The following is an 18,239-nucleotide window of genomic DNA, read 5'->3' on the forward strand; positions in this document are numbered from 1 at the left end:
CACACACATCCACACACACCACCACACACACACACACACTCCACCACTCACACACACACACACACACACACCACCACACACACACACACATACCATCACACACACACACACACACACACACACACACAGGTGGACAGTTTTACAGAGCTGCCACTGAGGGGCAGTGTAAAACCAGAAACAGTCTAACATTCTTGTGCAACGATTTTCTCGGAAGCCAAACTCGTGAGAAACCTGAAACGAACCCACCAAAGGAATATTTTTTGAAAAGCTGCAGGCCAGTGGAAAATCAGCGATCATATATTAAATATTTCCCTACCACAGAGCAGCTGATGTTCTTGACCAGACTGTTCTTTATTTGCTCTGATTTCTTTCCTCCTGCAGGTTGAATATCCCATGTGATTAGGGGCCCATTTCTAATGGAATAGAGGGGGGGCGGAATCAGTCCTTGGGCAGATTGAGGAATAACCTATTGGTGGATTGGTTTATTTCACACCTGCTTCGCTTGTCTCCTGACCTGAGTGGAAAGGGAATCGAGCACAAAACCAGTCACTGGTTAACCATTATCCCACTTTGTGCTCCCTCCCGAAACTAACTCCACCCTCTCTCTTAAATCAAATTGGCACTGAAGTGTTCATCCAAAATTGGACCTCTTAAAAAAAAAACTTTTCCCAACACCATTATCAAGAAAGACCTGCATTTCTATAGCACCCTTCACAACGTCGGGAGGCTCCAAAAGCTTTACAGTCACTTGTACACAACTTTCTGAAGTGTATTCATTGTTCTAAGGGGGGGAAACACGGCAGCCAATTTGCACATGGCAAGATCCCACAAACAGCCACGTGATAATGACCAGAGCATTCACTTCAAGCTCAAGGCCAAGGCTGAATGAGCTTTGGGAACGAGAGGATGTGGCGATCGGACTGGGACATGGGGTTGAGGTCGAAGATCAGCCATGATCTTGTTGTATACTGGTGTGGGCTCGGAGACCATTCCCGCAGCTTATTCCTGCATTCCTTACGTTCCTAAGATCTGTCTTTTTAACGATGTTTGTTGAGGGATAACTATCTGCCCCAGGACACTTGGGGTGGGGGTTGGGGGGGGGAGGGAACTGTTGTAATGTCAGAAACACAACAACCAATTTGTGTGTAGCAAGTTCCCTCAAACAGCAATGTGAAGCACAGCAGGATAATTTGTCTTGTTTTCCCCAAATCATGTTGGTTGAGGAATAAATATTGACCCAGAGCGCTGGGGGAGAACACCCCTGCCCTTCTTCCAATCGGGGCTACGTGGTCAAACACCCACCTGAGAGGGCAGGTGGGCATTGGTTTTGACATCCCACCCAATGGACGTTGTTCCCTCAGGAGGGTTCTGCATAGCTTTTGTACTTCATTCTGCGGAATGGGATTGGAAACCACCACCTTCGAACACAGCAGGACAAACAAATGCTGCCCATGGAGCCACCACCAGCCGGCCAATCAGCCGGCATTCTTGCTTCTGTGCGATTAAGAAAATGGGTGAACATCAGGAGATTAACTGGGATGTCCCCCGTTGCTTGGTTGAAAGCTTTCTGACATAAGGGTGGGGGTTTGGGGGTGGGGGGAGGGTGAGATCAGTTTTGGGCCAGTGGAGTAAACTAGACGATTAGTGAAGGGGGTGATTTTACACTCTGCCTGATCTCCTTCCAGTGAAGTTGGGCAGAGTGTAGAACCGCCGCTGATTCACTGTGGCCCTATTTGTGCTGCTACCCATAGGCTGTTTTCAACCCCCCTGAGAGTTCACAGCGCTGAGTGGCCATTCAGCCCATCATTTCCATGGTTGGTGCTGGCTCTTCACCTGCCCGGAGAAGCGCTCGTGCTGGCGGGGAGGTCTCAGCTCGACCCGCTTGTGCCTTTTACCAGGTTCCCCGGACGTTGGGCTGTGCCAGTGGTTACATGACGGCTCTCGCCCAGCTCGTCACACACTTGGAGGAGGGGTTGAAATCCCATGGGGCCAGGCGTGAATGTGACGATAGCTTGTAGAAATGTAGCAATGCAGCCCTGGCATCGGTCCCGTTCCCACTGAGGCATCACTTACCATTCCACTGCTACTCCTGAAAAGGGTAGGGTAACCAGTGAGCAGCTGGCCTGCCCCAGACTGGTGCCATCCCACTTGATATAGGCAAATGAGAGTCCTAAGATATACACAGGTCCTGGTGGAAGTTAGAGCTTTCCTCAGTGGTGAGGGTAGTAAAATCCACTCACTGGAACCTAATGAATCAGTGACCACATTGCGGGTAAGATGCAGGTAACACGCAGGGCAAAGGGCAGGTAAGGTATAAGTAAATTGTTAGTAAGATGTTGTTGCTATGGTTAGGCTGTCAAGGAAAGCTGCTGAGGCCAGGACAAGCAGAGATGCAAAAATCCTTCTGCTATTGCCTTACCCTGGCTCTGGTGCCCCTCTCCTCCCCCTCCTGCCTTTCCCCCTAACTTCACCCTGATGTCTCTGCTCCACAGAGGGAGTGTCAGAGCCTCCCCCTCCCCTCCCTCATCGTAATTCTTTTTTTATTAATTTATGGGATGTGGGCTTCGCTGGCTGGGCCAGCATTTATTGCCCATCCCTAATTGCCCCTTGAGAAGGTGGTGGGTGAGCTGCCTTCTTGAGCCGCTGCAGTCCCTGTGGTGTAGGTACATCCACAGTGCTGTTAGGGAGGGAGTTCTGGGGTTTGACCCAGCGACAGTGAGGGAACAGCGATATATTTCCAAGTCAGGTTAGTGAGTGGCTGGGAGGGGGACTTGCTGAGCTACTGCCTGTGCCAATTAAATGCGAGCTCTATTGTCCAAAACAATAACATATTAAGACATTGAACCAACTCCTGTTCTCCACTAAAGAACTTTACATATCATTTGATTTCCTACATAAGAATACTAAGAACAAGTGGAGGCCATTCAGCCCTTTGAGCTTGTTCTGTCATTAGCTTAGATCATGACTGATCTGCCCTCGACTCCATTTATCAGCCTTTGCTCCCTATCTCTGCCCAACAGTAATCTATCAATCTCAGTCTTGAAAGTTCCGGTTGACCCCGAGCATCCAGAGCCTTTTGGGGGATAAATTCCAGATTTCCCCTGTCCTTTGTATAAAGAAGTTTCACTGGATGGTTCTACATGATATCAGCCTGAGCCAATCATTATCTCTATCCACCAATCACAGCTGCATATGTAAAGATATTGACTGCAAATCTCACCCAGAGAGGCTGACAAAATGCTTAGTGGGCAAACACACCCCACTTATATATTAGAAAGCGGCACTTACTTGTGTCTGAGATGTAAGTGTTTGGTATAATACAGGGTTAGGTACAGAGTAAAGCTCCCTCTACACTGTCCCCATCAAACACTCCCAGGACAGGTACAGCACGGGGTTAGATACAGAGTAAAGCTCCCTCTACACTGTCCCCATCAAACACTCCCAGGACAGGTACAGCACGGGGTTAGATACAGAGTAAAGCTCCCTCTACACTGTCCCCATCAAACACTCCCAGGACAGGTACAACACAGGGTTAGATACAGAGTAAAGCTCCCTCTACACTGTCCCCATCAAACACTCCCAGGACAGGTACAGCACGGGGTTAGATACAGAGTGAAGCTCCCTCTACACTGTCCCCATCAAACACTCCCAGGACAGGTACAGCATGAGGTTAGATACAGAGTAAAGCTCCTTCTGCACCGTCCCCATCAAACACTCCCAGGACAGGTACAGCATGGGGTTAGATACAGGGTAAAGCTCCCTCTACACTGTCCCATTCAAATACAGCCAAGACAGGTACAGCATGGGGTTAGATACAGAGTAAAGCTCCCTCTACACTGTCCCTATCAAACACTCCCAGGACAGTTACAGCATGGGGTTAGATACAGAGTAAAGCTCCCTCTACACTGTCCCCATCAAACACACCCAGGCAGGTACAGCACGGGGTTAGATACAGAGTGAAGCTCCCTCTACACTGTCCCCATCAAACACTCCCAGGACAGGTACAACACAGGGTTAGATACAGAGTAAAGCTCCCTCTACACTGTCCCATTCAAATACAGCCAAGACAGGTACAGCATGGGGTTAGATACAGAGTAAAGCTCCCTCTACACTGTCCCTATCAAACACTCCCAGGACAGTTACAGCATGGGGTTAGATACAGAGTAAAGCTCCCTCTACACTGTCCCCATCAAACACACCCAGGCAGGTACAGCACGGGGTTAGATACAGAGTAAAGCTCCCTCTACACTGTCCCATCAAACACTCCCAGGGCAGGTACAGCACGTGGTTAGATACAGAGTAAAGCTCCCTCTACACCGTCCCCATCAAACACTCCCAGGACAGGTAAAGCACGGGGTTAGATACAGGGTAAAGCTCCCTCTACGCTGTCCCCATCAAACACTCCCAGGACAGGTACAGCATGGGGTTAGATTGTCATGACCACAGATCATGGTCCTAAGTTACTTATGGACATATTGAACTTTGAAGTAAGACGTGTTTTTAAAATAAAGGATGTACAAGCAAAATGTGACTGAGACGGTGAAGTAACTACTTGCTGAAAAATTCTTATGTGGATTACACTTGAACAACTAGTCCAGACAGAACAGAATATTGACCTAAAAGATGTCAAGGCCTACTTGACACAGAGACACTGGAAAGGGAGAGATACAATGCAAAAGGCTGAACTCTAATCTCCTGTGGTTGCGGAGATAATGAAGGCTGATTACCATCTGAGCAGGAACCATCTCCTGTGGGTTGTGTCCCAGACTGTGGACATGATGTGAGTTGAAAGAAAGCAGATCTGGGTGAAAGACATGTTTGCTTTTTCCCCTCCAGGAATACACAAGAAAAGGGGTTAAAAGGCACCTGCAACCCTCGTTGTGTGTGCTAGTTTTGGTGTTCCAAGCATGCTGTGCTTCTATGTGCTGTAAAGGTCACAGCTGAAGAACATCAACTAGGCCTCCCTGTGTTTGCAGGTAAAAAAGTCCCCTATCTCGCTCTGATTGCAGGGAACAAGTCACAAGTCAGCAAAGCCACAGTTGGAAAGGAAACAGGATAACTCTATTCAGCTAACCTGCAGATCCGAGAATCTCCAAACTAACTGCTCAACTGCCAAAGTCGGCTGTACCGGAATCACCCAACTTAACAGCAACAAGATTTCACCATATACTCCTCATCGACAAGCAAAAGACGTATATCTTATTAGCTTTTATTTTTTAACTCAATTGTTCATTTCTAATCTGTGTATGTGTACCGCATATTTATTATTATTTTTCTCATTTAGTAACTAATAAACTTACTCTTTCTTTGACTCAAGAAAGTCTGGTGAAAGTGGCTCCTTCTAAAAACATAAATGTATTTGGAATGGGACAAAGTATCCACGAGTGAAGGGATCCCTTTTAAAGTAACCTTGGTGCGACCAACTGAGGGGGTTGTATAAAGAAGGGGAGACAGTTCATTCCTCTTCACCCGGGAACATAACAATTTGGGGAAACCTTGCCTGAGGACCAATTGTAACAAAATACAGGGTAAAGCTCCCTCTACACTGTCCCCATCAAACACTCCCAGGACAGGTACAGCACGGGGTTAGATACAGAGTAAAGCTCCCTCTACACCGTCCCCATCAAACACCCCCAGGACAGGTACAGCTCGGGGTTAGATACAGAGTAAAGCTCCCTCTACACTGTCCCCATCAAACACTCCCAGGACAGGTACAGCACAGGGTTAGATACAGAGTAAAGCTCCCTCTACATTGTCCCCATCAAACACTCCCAGGACAGGTACAGCACAGGGTTAGATACAGAGTAAAGCTCCCTCTACACTGTCCCCACCAAACACTCCCAGGACAGGTACAGCACGGGGTTAGATACAGAGTAAAGCTCCCTCTACACTGTCCCCATCAAACACTCCCAGGACAGGTACAGCACAGGGTTAGATACAGAGTAAAGCTCCATCTACACTGTCCCCATCAAACACTCCCAGGACAGGTACAGCACAGGGTTAGATACAGAGTAAAGCTCCCTCTACACCGTCCCCATCAAACACTCCCAGGACAGGTACAGCACGGGGATAGATACAGAGTAAAGCTCCCTCTACACTGTCCCCATCAAACACTCACAGGACAGGTACAGCACAGGGTTAGATACAGAGTAAAGCTCCCTCTACACTGTCCCCATCAAACACTCACAGGACAGGTACAGCACGGGGTTAGATACAGAGTGAAGCTCCCTCAACACTGTCCCCATCAAACACTCCCAGGACAGGTACAGCACGGGGTTAGACACAGAGTAAAGCTCCCTCTACACTCTCCGCACCAAACGCTCCCAGGACAGTTACAGCACGGGGTTAGATACAGAGTAAAGCTCCCTCTACACTGTCCCCATCAAACACTCACAGGACAGGTACAGCACGGGGTTAGATACAGAGTAAAGCTCCCTCTACACTGTCCCCATCAAACGCTCCCAGGACAGGTACAGCACAGGGTTAGATACAGAGTAAAGCTTCCTCTACACTGTCCCCATCAAACACTCCCAGGACAGGTACAGCACGGTGTTAGATACAGAGTAAAGCTCCCTCAACACTGTCCCCATCAAACACTCCCAGGACAGGTACAGCACGGGGTTAGATACAGAGTAAAGCTCCCTCTACACTGTCCCCATCAAACACTCCCAGGACAGGTACAGCATGGGGTTAGATACAGAGTAAAGCTCCCTCTACACTGTCCCCATCAAACACTCCCAGGACAGAATTGGACTTTTAAAAAATTCATGTGGGTTTCATTGGCTGGGGCAGCATGTATTGCTGATCTCTAATTGCCCTTGAGAAGGTGGTGGTGAGCTGCCTTCATGAACCGCTGTAGTCCATGTGGTGTAGGTACACCCACAGTGCTGTTAGGGAAAGAGTTCCAGAATTTTGACCCAGTGACAGTGAAGGAACGGCGAAAAGACGATGGTGAGTGACTTGGAGGGGAGCTTCCAGGTGGTGGTGTTCCCAACTATCTGCTGCCCTTGTCTTTCTAGATGGTAGCGGTTGTTGGTTTGGAGGGTGCTGTCTAAGGAGCCTAAGGTGATTTCCTGCAGTGCATCTTGTAGATGGTACACACTGCTGCTACTGTGCCTTGGTGGTGGAGGGAGTGATTGTTTATGGATGTGGTGCCAATCAAATGGGTTGCTTTGTCCTGGATGGTGTCAAGCCTCTTGAGTGTTGTTGGAGCTGCACTCGTCCAGGCAAGTGGCGAGTATTCCATCACACTCCTGACTTGTGCCTTGTAGGTGGTGGACAGGCTTTGGGGAGTCAGGAGGTGAGTTACTCACCGCAGGATTCCCAGCCTCTGACCTGCTCTTGTAGCCACAGTATTTATATGGCTGGTCCAGTTCAGTTTCTGGTCAATGGTAACCCCCAGGATGTTGATAGTGGGGGTTTCAGTGATAGTAATGCCATTGAATGTCAAAGGGGCAATGGTTAGATTTTCTCTTGTTGGAGATGGTCATTGCCTGACACTTGTGTGGCCTAAATGTTACTTGCCACTTGTCAGCCCAAGCCTGGATATTGTCGAGGTCTTGCTGTATTTGGACATGGACTGCTTCAGTATCTGAGGAGTTGTTAATGGTGCTGAACATTGTGCAATCATCAGCGAACATCCCCACCTCTGACCTTATGATGGAAGGAAGGTCATTGATGAAGCAGCTGAAGATGGTTGGGACAAGGACACTACCCTGAGGAACTCCTGCAGTGATGTCCTGGAGCTGAGATGACTGACCTCCAACAACCACAACCATCTTCCTTTGTGCTAGGTATGACTCCAACCGGCGGAGAGTTTTCCCCCTGATTCCCATGGGCTCCTGTTTTGCTAGGGCTCCTTGATGCCACACTCAGTCAAATGCTGCCTTGATGTCAAGAGCAGTCACTCTGACCTCATCTTGAGAGTTCAGCTCTTTTCTCTATGTTTGAACCAAGGCTGTAATGAGGTCAGGAGCTGAGTGGCCCTGGCGGAACCCAAACTGAGCGTCAGTGAGCAGGTTATTGCTAAGCAAGCGCCACTTGATAGTACTGTTGATGATCCCTTTCATCACTTTACTGATGGTAAAGAGTAGACTGATGGGGCGGTAATTGGGCGGGTTGATTTGTACTACTTTTTGTGTACAGGACACACATGGGCAATTTTGCACAAAGCTGGGGAGATGCCAGAGTTGTAGCTGTACTGGAACAGCTCGGCTAGGGGCACGGTAATTTCTGGAGCACAAGTTTTCAGTACTATTGCCGGAATATTGTCAGGGCCCATAGCCTTTGCAGTATCCAGTATCTAGATTTCTTGATATCACATGGAGAGAACTGAATTGGCTGAAGACTGGCACGTGTGATGCTGGGGACCTCCGGAGGAGGTGGAGCTGGATCATTCACTCAGCACTTCTGGCTGAAGATTGGTGCTAATGCTTCAGCCTTATCTTTTGCACTGATGTGCTGGGCTCCCTCATCATTGGGATGGGGGTATTTGTGGAGCCCCCTCATCCTGTGATACAGAGTAAAGCTCCCTCTATACTGTTCCCATCAAACACTCCCAGGGCAGGTACAGCATGGGATTAGATAGTTAGTAAAGTTCCCTCTTCACTGTCCTCATCAAACACTCCCAAGGCAGACACAGCACAAATTAGATATGCTGTAAATCTCTCTCTATACTTTCCCATCAAACATTCCAGGACAGGTACAGCAAAGGTTACAGAACATCAAATTTCAACTTCTCATCCTTGTTTTCAAATCCCTCCATGGTGTGACCTGCTCCCAGCTCTGTAACCTCCTCCAGTCCCGGACCCTCCAACATCTCTGTACTCCACTCATTCTGGCCTTTTGCATCCTTACTTGCTTCACACAAACACTGGAAGCCGTGCCTTCAGCTGCCAGGGCCCTAAAGCTCTGCAATTCCCTCCCTAAACCTCTCTGCCTCTCTACCCTTCTCTCTTCCTTGAAGATGCTCCTTAATGCCTACCTCTTTCCAGAAGCCTTTCATGACTTGCCCATATGTTGGTCTTTTTTCTTGTCTGATTGTATTCCTGCGAAATGCATTGGGATGTGTTACTGCATTAAAGCTGCTTTAAAAACCCCAAGATCTGATTGTCTATTGATACAAGTTGTTGTAGGTAAAATCAAATTACCATATTGAAATGCAAGTTGTTGTTGTACATCAATGCACATTTTTGTTCTATTTAAATGTAAGTTGTCGTATTTAAATGTTTAAATGAGTTGTTGTTGTATTTAAATGTGAGTTGTTATATTTGAATGTGAGGTGTTGTTGTATATGAATGTGAGTTGTTGTATCTGAATGAGTTGTTGTATATGAATGTGAGTTGTCATTGTACATGAATGTGAGCTGTATATGAATGTGAGTTGTTGTTGTTTATGAATGTGAGTTGTTGTTGTATATGAATGTGAGTTGTTGTATATGAATGTGAGTTGTTGTTGTATATGAATGTGAGTTGTTGTATATGAATGTGAGTTGTTGTTGCATATGAATGTGAGTTGTTATTGTACATGAATGCCAGTTGTTGTTGTACATGAATGCCATTGTTGTTGTATATGAATGTGAGTTGTATATGAATGTGAGTTGTTGTTGTATATGAATGTAAGTTGTTGTTGTATATGAATGTGAGTTGTTGTTGTATATGAATGTGAGTTGTTGTTGTATATGAATGTGAGTTATTGTTGTATATGAATGTGAGTTGTTGTATATGAATGAGTTGTTGTTGTATATGAATGTGAGTTGTTGTTGTATATGAATGTGAGTTGTTATTGTACATGAATGCCAGTTGTTGCCGTACATGAATGCCAGTTGTTGTTGTACATGAATGTGAGTTGTATATGAATGTGAGTTGTTGTTGTTTATGAATGTGAGTTGTTGTTGTTTATGAATGTGAGTTGTTGTTGTATATGAATGTGAGTTGTATATGAATGTGAGTTGTTGTATATGAATGTGAGTTGTTGTATATGAATGTGAGTTGTTGTTGTATATGAATGTGAGTTGTTGTATATGAATGTGAGTTGTATATGAATGTGAGTTGTTGTTGTATATGAATGTGAGTTGTTGTTGTATATGAATGTGAGTTGTTGTTGTACATGAATGTGAGTTGTTGTTGTATATGAATGTGAGTTGTTGTTGTACATGAATGTGAGTTGTTGTATCTGAATGTGAGTTGTTGTTGTATCTGAATGTGAGTTGTTGTTGTACATGAATGTGAGTTGTTGTTGTATCTGAATGTGAGTTGTTGTTGTATATGAATGTGAGTTGTTGTATATGAATGTGAGTTGTTGTTGTATCTGAATGTGAGTTGTTGTTGTACATGAATGTGAGTTGTTGTTGTATCTGAATGTGAGTTGTTGTTGTATATGAATGTGAGTTGTTGTATATGAATGTGAGTTGTTGTTGTATCTGAATGTGAGTTGTTGTTGTACAAAGCAGCCCATCTGCTTCAATCATAGTCAGGGACTGAATTCCTGATTTCAAGAAACTCAGGAAAGTGTCTGATTGAATTAAAATGGCTTTATTTGCAACCTGCCTCTGTCTGGAGGACTAACTCAATCTCACGGATGCCGGCATTTGCATGCATTCCTACCCCCAGCTCTGAAGATCTTAGAGATTCACTTCTGAGTCTGGCAGTAAAGGAAATGCTGATCAATGTGGATAGAAGCTGGGAGGTCACTGCAGGTTCACTCTGTAAATTTTCATTTTGTTCTTCAATAAGGTGTTTACACGTTTCTGTGCAGAGCAGTTGGCTCTGTTATCATTTAGAACCAGCTGTTCTCTGTATGTTTAGTACAATATTAATACCCTGCATTTCTATAGCACTTTTCACCAACTCAGGATATTCCAAAGTCTGCTGCAGACTGACATATTTCCGAAGTGCAGTCACTGTGGTGATGTAGCAAAAGTGGCAACCAATTTGCACACAGCAAGATCCCACACACAGCAATGTGATAATGATCAGACAATCTGTTTTTAATTCATATTGACCGAGGGATAAATATTAGCCATCACAATGGGGAGAACTCCCCTGAGCTGCTTTGAAATAGTGATTGTGGCATCTTTTATGCCTGCCCGTTTAACGTTTCTTCAGAAAGACGGCACCTCCAACAGTGCAGCACCCCCTCAATACTGGCATTGGGAGTGTCAGTATACTTCTTTTGCAAAGCCTGTCTGGGGGTCTTAAATGACTGGAAATGTTAACCCTGTTTCTCTCTCCACAGATACTGCCAGACCTGCTGAGTATTTCCGGCACTTGCTGTTATTATTTCAGATTTCCAGCATCCACAGTATTTTGCTTTTATTTAAGACTGGGAAACCTAACAATGGGATTAGGGTTGGCGTCTGCAGTAACCTTACGCCTTTTAGGCCCATTCTTTTTAAGACCCAGTAGAATTAATCTGTCAATGCCTGGTTATTCTCCATTTGTAACTGTCTTCAATGAAGAGAATTCTATTGAACAGCTTGTTTCCCTCCCCAGGCTGTGCCTTACTCCAACCTGCTACCCAGGATTTATAATCAGACACTGTACACACTAACCTTCACACTCTGCATTTCCTCTCTCTCTCTATAATTGTGTGAGTTAGCAGGGGAGCCTATCAGTCAGGAACTGCTATCTCCCTGGTAGGTTGTAGCAGGGCTGCTGCTCTATGTTTGTCGATTAAGGGGGATGCTGTGAGACTGAGATCTGTACCTTATACTCCAGCGATATTCGCACATGTGACAATTTCACACAAAACAGCCGCTTGTTTGGCGTTTCAATGGATTCCTGTTCACATTCACAGTCAACGCAGAAAAGTGGACCAACTATTGCAAACAGCCAGTGAAAATCACGATAAAAGGTAAGGACCATTTTGCAGTTTATAGAACACGAACTCATTTAATCACGGATGGTACCTCAGATAGTCCGAGGGATTTACCATTTAATGATCACTGCTGCTCGTTACTTTGTCAATGTTTAATTTGAACTATTATCAGTAATTTCACCATACGATGAATGACCACTTACTATTGTTGATATTACAATGAATCTGTTGCTGTTTGATTATCTTTGTTAAGTTTTATTATGGTTGCTCAATGCTTTAGTTTGTTTATTTCAGATTTTGGGTTTTGCAGTAACTCTGTCTCTCTCCCAATGTCAGCCTCTCTTCCTGCCTGACTGTCTCAGCCTCTCTCACCGTCTGCCTCGCTGTCTCAGCCTCTCTGTCTCTGTTAGCCTGTCTATACCATTTGCTTTGTCTCTCTGCCCTGAACTTTTATCGTTCTAGGTGCCTCTCCCTCTTTCTCTCTCTCTCCCTCTCTCTCTCTCGATCTTCCTCCTTGTCTCTGGGAATATAACCAACTCTGACGCTGGACTTTTCTGTTCATTTCAGGATCAGTTGTTCAGTGATTAAAAAGTTGCTCTGGGATCTGAAGGGATTTCCTACCTGCTCCAGCCCGGTCCAAATCCCGGGCAGGAATCGAACTCCCCATACCAGACAGAGACTCTCTGTCCGGGACTCGGGTCCGGGTCCGGGACAGGGACAGGGAGCGGGTGGAGGGAGGAATGGGAGCCTAAAGTACAATTGTTCAACAGGAAAGTTGAGAAAGAGGAAAACGATTTGGAGAACAAAGGATAAGGTACAAGAGAAAGGGAGATACGGAGAGGTGAAGATGGACAGATTGAATAATCGGGACAGTTAGAGCGAGAGAGACAGAAAGAGATGGAGGCAGAGGCAGAAAGGGATTGGAAGCTGTAGAGAAAAAAGAAAATGATGGAGAGACAATGATATCTGATGCCGAGACCAGGTCCCAGGCTGGATTTGCACAGCACTGGCTGCTAATGTTAACCTTCTCTCTCTTATCCTTTGTAGATGGATTGTGACCAGGGGAATTTTCCAGCTCCGGGGTTTGGGAGATCCACCCACTTTCCCTGTTGAGTCTCCTCCACGGTCCAGTTTGCCCTTTGGTGCTGGGATGGTGAGAGACTCCCCCAGCCATCACCACCATCACCACTGGGAGCCTGACTCTACTGCCAGAATTCCTCACAACTTTCACGGCCAAAGCTGAGTGACCCAGCATGTCCAACCACTCCAGCGGCTTGAACTGTACCCAGAACTGCAGCCGTTACAACATGGGCCATTCCGAAGATTACTCTGAATATCCTGTCAATCTCTTCCCAATTCCCATCTTGACTGGTATCACTGTGACCTGCGTTCTCTTGGCATTGGTTGGCATCAGTGGGAATGCCATGACTATCCTGATCGTGCTAAAGTTCAAAGACATGAGAACCACCACTAACTTCTACCTGTCTAGCATGGCCTTCTCAGACCTCTTCATTTTTGTCTGTATGCCCTTGGATTTGTACAGGATTTGGCAGTACCGGCCCTGGAACTTTGGGGGGCTGCTCTGTAAGCTGTTCCAATTTGTTAGTGAGAGCTGCACTTACTCCACAATTCTCAACATCACTGCCCTGAGCGTGGAGAGATACTTTGCCATTTGCTTCCCGCTCAAAGCCAAAGTGGTCATCACCAAGGGCAGGGTCAAAGGACTCATCTTTTTCCTGTGGTCAGTGGCGATTGTCTGTGCTGGACCCATCTTTGTCCTGGTTGGGGTCGAGCACATGAATGGAACCGACCCCCTACTGACCAATGAGTGCAAGGCCACAGAGTATGCAGTCAAGTCAGGCTATCTGAACATCATGGTGTGGGTATCCAGCATCTTCTTCTTCCTGCCTGTCTTCTGCCTGTCAATACTTTACAGCTTAATTGGGAGAAAACTGTGGCGACGGAGGAGGGAGAGTATCAGGCCCAGCATCAGTAGCAGAGAGAAGAACAACAAGCAAACAGTGAAAATGCTAGGTAAGTGTATAGAGAAAGAACTTGCATTTCTCTAGTGCCTTTCACAACCTTAAGACATCCTGAAACCCTTTTGCAGCCAATGAAATACTTTCAATGTGTTATCACTGTTCTAATGTAGGGAAATGGCAGTTAATTTGTGCACAGCAAGCTCCCACAAGCAGCAATGTGATAATGACAAGACACTATGTTTTTTAATGGTGCTGGTTGAGGGAGAAATCTCCTGCTCTTCTTTGTTCTAGTACCATAGGATCATTGAATCCACCTGAGAGGGCAAACAGAGCACCTATAACAGAGTTGCAGTGCCTCAGTTGAGTACAACAGTGCTGCACTCCCTCAGTTGAACACAAAAGTGTTGCAGTCCCTCCATTGAGTACAACAGTGTCGCAGTCCCTCCATTGAGTACAACAGTGTTGCACTCCCTCATTTGAGTACAGCATTGTTGCAGTCCCTCGGCTGTGTACAATAACGTTACACTCCCTCAGTTGAGTGGAACACCGTTGCAGTCCCCCTGTTGGTTACAACAGTGTTGCCCTCCTTCTGTTGAGTAGAACCGTGTTGCACTCCCTCTGTTGATTACAACAGTATTGCAGTCCCTTGGTACTGCACTGAGACATCATATTCCTGAAATCCTGGTGGTGAAGGATAGAACTGGACCCAACCTTTACACAGTTTTAAGTATTTACTTACAGTGATACATATCACAAAGATGAACCAGCCCCTAGCCCAACAACCACAGTTTCAGTTTGTTCCTATTTATAGGAGCCCAAGTGAAGCCCCAGTTAATGCCCACCACATACATACAACTAATATACAATTAGCAGGGAGTGCCAGCCTGGGTTTCTATGCTTAAGTCTCTGACAGTAGCTTGGATTCATCCCTTTTTGACTCAGATGTGAGAGTGCTACCCACCAAGGTACACCTGACACTAGAGAGAGAGGGACTGCTCACAAAAACTTGTGGCTATTGCTTTTTTTTTGATAATGGAAGACATTTTAGATCATTCCTTTCATGGTATACAACAACACTCGAGAAGCTCCAACAGCACTCATGAAGCTCAACACCATCCAGGACAAAGTAGTCTGCTTGAATAGCACCCCATCCACCACCTTAAACATTCACTCTCTCCACCGGTGTTGCACAGTGGCAGCAGTGTGTGTACCATTTACAAGATGCACTGCAGCAATTCATCAAGGCTCCTTTGGCAGCACCTTCCAAACCCATAACCTCCACCACCTAGAAGGGCGAGGGTGGTAGGCGCATGGGAACACCACCACCTGCAAGTCCCCCTCCAAGTCACACAAGATCCTGACTTGGAAACATATCGCTGTTCCTTCACTGTTGCTGGGTTAAAATCCTGGAACTCCCTCCCTAACAGCACTGTGGGTGAACCCAAAATGGATGAATTGCAACAGTTTAAGTAGACAGCTCACCACCATCTTCTCAAGGGCAAATAGGGATGGGCAACAAATGTTGGCTTTGCCAGTGGCGCCCACATCCAATGAAAGAGAACGAAATGTCCAAGAGACAGCACCTCCAATAGTGCAGCACTCCCTCAGTATACCAGTAGGAGTGTCAGCCTAGATTATGGGCTCAAGTCTCTCTCCAGAGACCGCTGACTCCGAGGCAAGAGTGCTACCCATTGGGCCACAGTTGATACTATAAATAAAGCATTAAAGACGTCAAAGTGAGTCTCCAATTCTATGTAATGATGCCCTGAAATACGGATTGGGAGAGTGCAATGTTTATAACAAATTCTGTGTCACACTAGAATGAGTTAAGTTGGCCTTGAATCTGAATAAACATATGTCACTGAGAACCTTGAGTAGCTTGTTTAGCCCTTTAACCCTTCCCACATAATTCTTCAGAGATCAGGGGTTTACTGAAAAAGAGACATGCTTCAAAGTTTTTCATCTGGCACTCAGGTCAGAGGCAGAAAGGCCAACTTTCGCAAGGCTCGGAATATGATGCCCAACGTTAGATATGATTCGCAATTAGACGGCACTTACTGATCAATGCTGAGTGTGCTAAGAATTATACTAACAACCAATTTAAAATAAAAAGCAAAATGCTGTGGTTGCTAGAAATCCAAAATAAAATCAGAAAATTCTGGAAAAAATTCAGCAGGTCTGGCAGTATCTGTGGAGAGAGTAACAGAGTTGATGTTTTGACTCCGCGTATGGACTCAACACGTTAAGCCTATTTCTCACTCCACAGATGCTGCCACAGCTTCTGAGTTTAACCAATTTAAGATTATAAGTCGGGCTCGTAATGTAGCTCACTTACGTTTTCTAGAAGAAGCATATATTCATACGCAGGGCCCTGTCCTCTGCAAACAGAAAGAACGTGTCCAGGCATTGCACCTTTTTCAATTAAACAAAAGCTTGGAGGAACAGCTGTTCCCTGGTGCATTCCCTATGGCAACACCTCAAACAGTCCGAGTCCATGTGCCAACCAATCAGCAACCTTTATCTTATGCAGGATGCACTGTTGTTCTCTTTGAAATTTGGTATTCTTGCATTTGTCCTGAAGTTTTTTTTTTATTCATTTGCGGGATGTGGGCTTCGCTGGCTGGGCCAGCATTTATTGCCCATCCTAGTTGTCTTTGAGAAGGTGGTGGTGAGCTGCCCTCTTGAACTGCTGCAGTCCATGAGGTGTAGGTACACTCACAGTGCTGTTAGGAAGGGAGTTCCAGGATTTTGACCCAGCGACAGTGAAGGAACAGCGATATCTTTCCAAGTCAGGATGGTGAGTGGCTTGGAGGGAAACTTCCAGGTGGTGGTGTTCCCAATACCTGCTGCCCTTGTCCTTCTAAGGGTAGAGGTCACGGGTTTGGAAGAATCCTTCATGGAGACTTGCTGTTGTGCATCTTGTAGATAGTACTCATTGCAGCCATGCTGCACAGGTGAGGGAGTAAATGATACATGTTTGATCTCTGGGACAGTATTATTATAGACAAAGAGCTCATCTCCTTTAAAATAATAACAATTAGCACAGAAACCATAGTCATAATATATAGAAGATGCTGCACTCTCAGTGTGTCAGTACTGAGGGAGCACTGCACTATCAGTAGGGCAGTACTAAGGGAATGCTGCACTGTCAGCGGGGCAATAGTGAGAGAGTGCTGCACTGTCGGAGAGTTAGTACCAAGGGAATATGCGCTGTTAGAGGGATAGTACTGAGATAGTGCTGCACTGTCAGAGGGTCAGTACTGAGGGAGTGCTGCACTGTTCGAGAGTTAGTATTGAGGGAGCGCCGCACTGTTGGAGGGACAGTACTGAGGGAGCACTGCCCTGTTAGAAGTGCTGCACTGTCAGAGGGTCTGTACTGAGGGAGTGCTACACTGTTAGTGGGTCTGTGCTGAGAGAGTGTTGCACTGTTAGAGGGACAGTACTGAGGGAGTGCTGCACTGTTAGAGGGACAGTACTGAGAGAGTGCTGCAATGTCAGAGGGTCAGTACTGAAGGAGTGCTGCACTGTCAGAGGGTCAGTACTGAGGGAACACTGCACTGTCGGAGGGACAGTGCTAAGGGAGTGCTGCACTGTTGGAGGGATGGCACTGAGGTTGTGCTGCACTGTCAACAGGACAGTCCTAATATAAAAGATCCCATGGCATTATTTAGGGAAGAGTAAGGTAGTTACCCTTGGTGTCCTGGTCAATATTTATACCTCAAACACCATCATTAAGGTAGCTTTGTGGGAGCTTTCTGTGCACAAATTGGCTACTATGTTTCCTATGCTACAACAATGACTACACGTCAAAAAGTACTTCATTGGCTGTAAAGCACATTGAGTCATCCTGCGGTTGTTAAAGACGCTCGAGAAACCCTCTCTTTTCTCTAGTTGAACAATGGTTTGTGGCAGTAAATGCATTACTTATTGTGCTGTTGTAGTGTGCAAAGAGATATCATGCTAATTTATGGCCCGGATTTTGTGGCTGTAATGATGGCGAAACTGTCGCCGTTTCCGGCCATTACCCTGTGAAACTGACAGTAATTTCTGGCATCTACATGTGCACAGTTCAATATGGGAAACCAGATCTCCCTGCTCCAGGATGTACCAGTGATATCCTCACAGACAGAAATCTTAGACATCACTTGAGTTGATGTGAAGCTCCAACTTTTACGCCGTTGGTCTCACTGTAAAACCCTTTCAAATTTCTCCCAGTATGATTTTTTAAATTCCATAGATTTTTAGGGTTTGTTATTGTATTACAGCTTCTATCTTAATCCCGGTTTACATCCCAGCCTTTATTTTGCCCTCTGAAATGATTGAAGGATAATCAGTTTATCGAATAATCATTATGATGGCAGGTGCTGAATTGTGATGACGATACAAGTAATCATAATTCATAACGTAGTTATAGACAATCATTACACTAAAACTAAAGTG

At 45.8% G+C, this 18,239-nt stretch overlaps 1 protein-coding gene across 1 annotated transcript in view; it reads left to right on the forward strand.

Annotated features, from left to right (window-relative positions):
• The first annotated feature begins 13,070 nt into the window (after positions 1 to 13,070).
• LOC144694279 (growth hormone secretagogue receptor type 1-like) overlaps positions 13,071 to 18,239 on the forward strand; it is a 33,124-nt gene continuing 27,955 nt past the window's right edge. Inside the window, exon 1 of the mRNA XM_078564617.1 lies at positions 13,071 to 13,851. Within this exon, the coding sequence (XP_078420743.1) occupies positions 13,071 to 13,851 (781 nt within the window). The remainder of the gene's footprint in view (positions 13,852 to 18,239) is intronic.

This window comes from Cetorhinus maximus, chromosome 19, assembly GCF_964194155.1.
Source record: "Cetorhinus maximus chromosome 19, sCetMax3.hap1.1, whole genome shotgun sequence".
Taxonomy (NCBI): domain Eukaryota; kingdom Metazoa; phylum Chordata; class Chondrichthyes; order Lamniformes; family Cetorhinidae; genus Cetorhinus; species Cetorhinus maximus.